General features: G+C 35.0%; 1 protein-coding gene across 1 annotated transcript; it reads left to right on the forward strand.

Annotated features, from left to right (window-relative positions):
* The first annotated feature begins 4,025 nt into the window (after positions 1-4,025).
* On the forward strand, positions 4,026-6,680 carry PLEKHF2 (pleckstrin homology domain containing, family F (with FYVE domain) member 2). Its single transcript, XM_011978663.1, has one exon. The coding sequence runs from the start codon at positions 4,035-4,037 to the stop codon at positions 4,782-4,784; it is 750 nt and encodes a 249-aa protein (XP_011834053.1). The 5' UTR covers positions 4,026-4,034; the 3' UTR covers positions 4,785-6,680.
* The last annotated feature ends 989 nt before the right edge of the window (positions 6,681-7,669 follow it).

Genomic DNA, 7,669 nt, shown 5'->3' on the forward strand with positions numbered 1-7,669 from the left:
AGGCCCTGAGCCAAATGCTAGTGCCCTAATCCAGTTTACCAAAGAACATTATTTGGGGTATCTAGCTGTAACCCAGAGAAAAGTGGCACTTTGATTTCCCTTTTGATAACCTCTCCCCACTCCTTTCTTTCCTTGCTGCTTCTTATTTCCCTACCACCATTCTCTCTTTCTCTCTCTTTTGTGTGTGTGTGTGTGTGTGTGTGTGTGTGTGTGTGTGTGCAGGGCAGCATTTGTGTATTCTTGGGTTTTTTAGTTCAGTGCTTACTATCTTTTTTTATGTCTGACACAAACAGAAAATGAAAGAGGATAATGGAAGAGGCTGCTTAAGGCCAAAGGCCTTAGGTTTTGTGTATGCCCATTTTTTTTCCGATATAGGTGACAACCCATCAATCAATCAAGTGGGCTGCCAGAATCATTAAAATAAATGAAGATAAAATAATGCATCGATCATTGTTGAAATAATTATATGAGTGTTTGTAACCTTGCAATATAAAATGTGTTTATGTTGGTCATTGTCAAACTTTGAAAGCTATTTGCTTTGCTGCAGCCATATGCTAATTAATAATGCCCCAAACCTCGCTTAAGTTGCATCATTCTTAAACAGGGAGAAAGATTTATGAACAAAGATTTAGACTTAATATATTGAAAGATTTGGACAACGAAAGATTATCAAGAGACTAGCTGGGTAAATCATGACATATCCATCTTTTCAGTTGATTTGTTCAAGATAGTATTCCCTTATCTTCAGTATTTTTAGGGTTTGCAGTGAAGGTCCAGAGGTTAGTTAATAGCTTCCTTAGAGTTCTTGTAGAGTCAGTGGAGTTCGAAGGAACAATTAGTGTACCATAATATACTGTAACATCACAGAGAAATCAGATTTGAGGCCTGGTCTGCGGTGACAGCCTTGGGCAAGTTATTTAACCCCTCTTTGTCTGTTTACTCATCCATAAAATGGAGCTAATAGTGCATGTATCACAAGGTTGCTGCAAGAGGGAAATACAGTAATAAGTGCAAAGTGCTCAGCACATTGGTTGGACTCCCTATGAGTAGAGTTCATTCCAGGTTAAGTTTTGCTTTTACATTATTAAATATCTTTGTGCCTTAATGTCTTCATCAGCTCACAGTTCAGCTAATATTATTAGATGCTTCTTTGGGGGACAATAAAAACTTCTCTAGTGACTTTATAGACATTTCAAACAGTTCAAATCAGAAAATAATATGAAAAGCACTCTACAAATTTATGATAGTATTAATTTTCATAGTAGCAGTAATAGGAAATCTGTGTCGTATATGAGTTAATTAATATGTCGAAATGGGTGGACTCAGTAGTTGATTCAGGTGGAGATAAATAGATTTGTTGAGTTTTTTTTTTAAAGTGCCAATATCTTTTCCTGCTTTAGGGCCTTTGCAGTTACTCCTTTTGTCTAGGGTATTCTCCCCTATCCTTACCCCTTCATATGTCTGCCCATCTAGTACAGCTGAAATGACACCACTGTAGAAAGGCCTTTCCTGACCATCTAGTCTGAATAGTGACTCTCAGTTTCTTTTAAAAATTGCTTTAAAAAAATCATAGCATTGATTAGTACTAGATTCTCGATTTTGTTTTCTCTTTCCTCCTCCCCAATTAGAATGTAAACCCTGAAGAGCAGGGACCTTTCCTGTATTGTTTAATTTATTACTTTTAAAAATTTTTATCTAATGTCACATACTCAAGTATGATCACCTGTGTTGTTTATTTTTACTTTTCCTGCACCTAGATCCTAAGTGCCTGACAAATACTTGTTGAATGCCTGAATATAATGTAAAATATGAAAAAATGATCCATAGTATCTGGAGATAAACTACCATTGTTGATAGTATAGTATATATTTTATAACTTTATGTTCTGTGTGTGCTTACATATACAGATGTCTATGATTATGCTTTTGAAATATGTATTCCATTGAGTCTAAAGAGAAACATTTTTTAGTATATTTTATGTCTTTGAAATTGGGCTGTCTTATAATCAGTGGTATGCTGTGGTTTAATTGGCAACATTTTTCTCTTTATGAGTTGCACATAAATATGTCTTAAAATCTATAGCATCTTAGATATGATGAAATATGGTATTTATTTGAAATAACAATGAGATCAGGATATGCATCTCTTTTCCCCACCTGAAGACCTTGAGCATTTTCCTTGTCACTAGTTTTAGATCTATCTTATTCTCAAGAGATGTGATTAAAGGTATGTCATAACTTTTTCAACCAATTCCTCTTGATGGATATTTGCAGCTTTTCCAATTGTTTTCCTGTTATAAACAATGCTGTACTGATTATCCTTGTACATATCTTCATGCATGTGAGTGAAATTTCTTTAGATTGGTGAATGCACATATTCTCTGTAGTGTACAAGGGTACCTATTTCCCTATACCTTTATGAGTACTGCATCTTAGTAAGTTTAAAAATTTCTATTAATCTAAGTGAAAAATATACTAATGTTTAATATCATTTCTTTATGATAGAGATTGAGCCTCTTTTCCTGTTTATTAGCTGTTTTTATTTCCTTTTCTGTGATATACTTGTGCATAGGATAGTAGACTTTTAATTGGCTGGCATATTAGTCCTAATTAGAAAGAGAAACCTTTCCAGTTTGGAACCATGGGTTATCCTATTAATTCTTGGGAACAACTTTTAGGCCTGCCACATCCTACCTTTGTGGAGGACAAAAGGGCTTTATAAAGACCCAAGATTTGGGGGGAGACAGAATTCAGGAATAACCAGAATTCTAGTGTCCTTTATAATGGAGGCCAAGAAGGGTTAGAGTGTTAGTTTTTGAGCTGAATACTGGAACTTGTACTATGCTGTTAGTCTTTAAACTTTAAATTTTCTTCTTCTCAAGGCTTGTTGTTCTTTAATATGACTTGGTTATAGTATAGTAGTATTAGTTTAGTAGGTTTGAAATAGGATACAACTCTGGGACTTGAGTGAAGTTAATATTGGACTTATAGATTAAATGTTTAGATTAATATGGTGTTTTGTACATTGTTAAAATGTTATTAACATTTTTTAGTACCTTTGCTGTGTCAGACCATATCAGTTTCAAACATAGCTATCAGATGATCTCTGCTTTTTAGGTTCTGCAGTGGTCTGTGGAGGAACAGATTTCAGTCCTTTGGTAAAAGTGAAGCTAGAATATACATGGAATATGGATAGCTCACAGGAAGGGTTTTAGTCTAGCATGGGAGTTTAAAGAAGGCTTCCTGGAAGAGGTACGATAACCTAAACTAAGTCTTGAAGGATGAGTTTGAGTTAGCTGCAGTAGTAAGTAGTAAAAGGAACAACAGTGAAATGGACTACAAGTAGCAGAGTGTTCTTAGAATGTGACATTTGAGGTGAAGAGTGACTTATGGTGAGGCTGCAGTGACAAGTAAGAACCAAGTAATGAAAGGCCTTGAACACCCTGTATTTGATAGGCTAAGGGATCATTTTGAGCAGTGATGGGGTCAAAATAGCATTTTAGAGATCACTGCCAAAAGATGATTTGGGGGCGAGACTGAAGGCCAGGAGACATATTGGGAAACAGTTCTAGTAATCCAGGTGAGATAATTAAGGCTGTAGCTCAGTGGTAATAGCTTACTGGGAAAATAGTAGTCATTTTTCTTAGTTTATGTAATATTTTGTTCTCTATTGTTCAGAATCCCATTGAGATTACATTTCATTGAACATTATTTTGCAGAGATAAGTTATGTTAATTATTCAATCATCTTTCAATTATGTCTGTAGGAAGTTTATACTTTTACAAATACCTGCTTAACTAGTGTGGTGCTACATGGAGATGACAAATAAGTGTTTTTGATGATTTTAAAAATTGAGAAATGTTAGCCCTTTTGGTGTGCTTAGTGATTATCTTAGAGGGAAAGAATTTTAGAACATTTTGCCTTTGTGTAGAAGCAATGATTTGTTAGCTTAAATTTATATATAATTATAGGAATTTATAATTTATATGTGCTAATTTCTTTTTCTTTTTTTTTTTTAAAGGCTATTAGTGAAAGATGGTGGATCGCTTGGCAAACAGTGAAGCAAATACTAGACGTATAAGCATAGTGGAAAACTGTTTTGGAGCAGCTGGTCAACCTTTAACTATACCTGGACGAGTTCTTATTGGAGAAGGAGTATTGACTAAGTTGTGCAGAAAAAAACCCAAAGCAAGGCAGTTTTTCTTATTTAATGATATTCTTGTATATGGCAATATTGTCATCCAGAAGAAAAAATATAACAAACAACATATTATTCCCCTGGAAAATGTCACTATTGATTCCATCAAAGATGAGGGAGACTTAAGGAATGGATGGCTAATCAAGACACCAACTAAATCTTTTGCAGTTTATGCTGCCACTGCTACGGAGAAATCAGAATGGATGAATCACATAAATAAATGTGTTACTGATTTACTCTCCAAAAGTGGGAAGACACCCAGTAATGAACATGCTGCTGTCTGGGTTCCTGACTCTGAGGCAACTGTATGTATGCGTTGTCAGAAAGCAAAGTTCACACCTGTTAATCGTCGCCATCATTGCCGCAAATGTGGTTTTGTCGTCTGTGGGCCCTGCTCTGAAAAGAGATTTCTTCTTCCCAGCCAGTCCTCTAAGCCTGTGCGGATTTGTGACTTCTGCTATGACCTGCTTTCTACTGGGGACATGGCCACATGCCAGCCTGCTAGATCAGACTCTTATAGTCAGTCATTGAAGTCTCCTTTAAATGATATGTCTGATGATGATGATGATGATGACAGCAGTGACTAAGGACACATTTGGGAGTATTTAATCAGATGTGGCTATCTGAGAAATCAGCTTTGGGGGAAATGTAAGATTCTGGGCTCTCTGTTTTGTTCTCGCCATGAATTTGCCTGAGAAACTTGTAACCTATGTGCCTCAATATATTCCATAGAAAGTAGGTCCCCTGCCTTCTCCCACTCCTCGCACTCTTCTACAGGGATAGACTTTTGCGAATATATCAGATACATTTTTTATTTCTTATTCTTGTTTATTTTTAGGTTATTTTCTCGGAAGGTTGGGAAAAGATGTTTGTTTAACAGATCATGTACTACTGTGTTGTTTTCATTTCTGTTACAGGTAAAACTAAAAGCACAGAATGGTGGGAAAGGGGTTATAATGTGGTTCATTAATATGTTAGTAGCTTTTTTCTAACCATCGTGTCTAATGGTTAAAACACCAGTAACAAAAACACATGATTTGGAAATACTTTGTTTGGCTTTTTCATATACCTAGTGGTGCCTTATCATAATAGCACTGTTACATGAAATAAGCCCCCTACCTTCTTACTTTCTGGTTTTCGAAAAAATACACTGGTGCTCTTTGAAGTGATAAAGTGAGTGTTTATGAATGGGTGTAATTAGGAAATACTTCTCATCCGACAGCTACAAATAACTAAGTTTGGAGGTATTTTCACTCTATATGAATAAATATTTTTCCATAAAATAGTTGTGATTATATATTTGTTTTATATAGGTCCCAAATTATAATTGTCAAATATATATTTTAAATTAATAATAGGTTGTCATTCTTGGGAATTTGGTTTGAAATTTATCAGTTACATAGAATTATACTGCATTAGCTTCCACCTTTAGTAAGACATATTTTTAGATATAAATTCATCTGCTTTAACATTATTTCTGGATTGAAAATCTTATAAAACCCTTGAAAATAAACAGTCTCTTTTTTATAAAGCCTGTGTTAGAGCACAGGTTTACCTAGGCTTGAAGATTTGGAAGAAATAATGTGTAAGGATGGTCTCAAGTCAGACCACTTTAAGTCTGGCTAGACTTCATATCGTGGAGGTATTATCTATTTCAGTGTGAAACTATCTTGAATTTGCAAATATAATGTTATATTTTATAAAGTTTTGTAAAATCCCAAACAATATTTCTATTTTTGTAAAACAATTGTATGTGTAATCTGTATCTGAAATCAGTTTGCAATCTATGGAAATAGAGTAGCAATTGCTATTTCTAAATTGTGAACTGAAAGTCAATCTAGATTTATTTTGAGAAGTAATTGCTCACTCTTTACTTTTGAGGCAGCCATTAGGTTGAAAGTATATATTTATCATATAAAACTTGATGTGTTTTGCACTACTCTCTCCATTTATATGCTGCAAACAGCTACAGTCTTTGAAATATGGAAAATCAGCAGTCTAAAGTTTGTTTTAAATTCTAAATAAAAAAAAATCTTCAAATCTGAATATACTGCAAATGTCATGAGAAGTTTGATTCAGTAATTTGTGATGGAGGATTCTTTGGTATCTTACTGTTTAGTTAGGGCACTAATTTTACTTACCTATTAGATTTTGAAAGCATCTGAGATATACAAATCTCCCTGTAGGAAATGTGAAAGAAAAGCACAACAAAACTAGGGTTTTCTGTTCGTTTGCTTGCTTTTATGGTTTTTTTTTTTGGTTTGTTTTAATATCAGGTGGATTTTTGTTTGTAAGCAATATATACATATAATCAACCAACATATCTGAAAAGGATCATGAAACCTGAGAAATGCTAATGGAGACTTGCTGGTACATAGGAATCTAGCAAATTCAGGAATCAAGGGGAAATGTTCTGAGATAACATTTACATTGTCAACCTTTATTGACTTTGTTTTTACAATAAAAAAATATTTTACAACTTACTTTCTGTTCTCCGTATATTGTGACTTGAGGATTTCCCCCCTTTGCTAAGATAATAAACATATTATGCATATGTTGCCTAATAATTCAACAGCTGTGAGTTCCTGCTGTGTGCCAGGAATTGTTCTAGGCAGTAGGTTAGAGCAGTGAACAAAACTCCCCTTTGGATTTACTGCATGAAGGCTCAGAAAACAAACATTCTTCCAAATGCTGAAGATATGGCTTAATGTTATGGGGAACTGCCTTAATATAATTTGGCTTTGCTGTCTAATTACTGTTAGAAGGAGTGACTTGACCTGAATTGACATGTCTCAGAAGGAAACAGACACGTGGCTGACAGGTATGTGAAGAAATGTCCAAGATCACTAATCATCAGGGAAATGCAAATTAAAACCACAATGAGATAATAATACCTGACACCTGTTGAATGGCTGTTATCAAAAAGTTGAAAGAAGCGTTGACAAGGAGATGCAGAAAAGGAGACCCTTGCACACTGTTGGTGGGAATGGAAAGTAGCACAGCCATTACGGAAAACAGTAGAGGTTCCTCAGAAGGTGAAAATAGAACTACCTGTAGCATCTAGCAATCCCACTGCTAAGTATATATTAATATCTGAAAAAAACGAAATGAATATATTGAAGAGAGAATCTACACTCCCATGTTCATTGCAGCAGCATTCACAGTAGCCAAGATATGGAATCAACCTAAGTGTCTATCAGCAAATGAATGGATAAAGAAAAGGTGGTCTGTGTACACAGTGGAATATTATTCAGCCGTAAAAAATTAAATCCTGTTACTTGTGACAACATGGATGGAACTGATGGACGTTATGTTAAGTGAAATATGCCAGGCACAGAAAGACAAATACTTCATGATCTTGCTTATATGTGGAATCTAAAAAAGTTGAGCTCATAGAACCAGGAGTAGAATGATGGTTACCAGGGGCTGGTTGAGGGTGTGAGGGTGGGAGATGCTGGCCAAAGGACACAAA

Source organism: Mandrillus leucophaeus, unplaced genomic scaffold, assembly GCF_000951045.1.
Source record: "Mandrillus leucophaeus isolate KB7577 unplaced genomic scaffold, Mleu.le_1.0 Scaffold198, whole genome shotgun sequence".
Classification (NCBI taxonomy): domain Eukaryota; kingdom Metazoa; phylum Chordata; class Mammalia; order Primates; family Cercopithecidae; genus Mandrillus; species Mandrillus leucophaeus.

Bases quoted from the DNA above. Each gene is read 5' to 3' on its own strand.
- PLEKHF2 (XM_011978663.1), top strand. From the start codon at position 4,035: ATGGTGGATCGCTTGGCAAACAGTGAAGCAAATACTAGACGTATAAGC.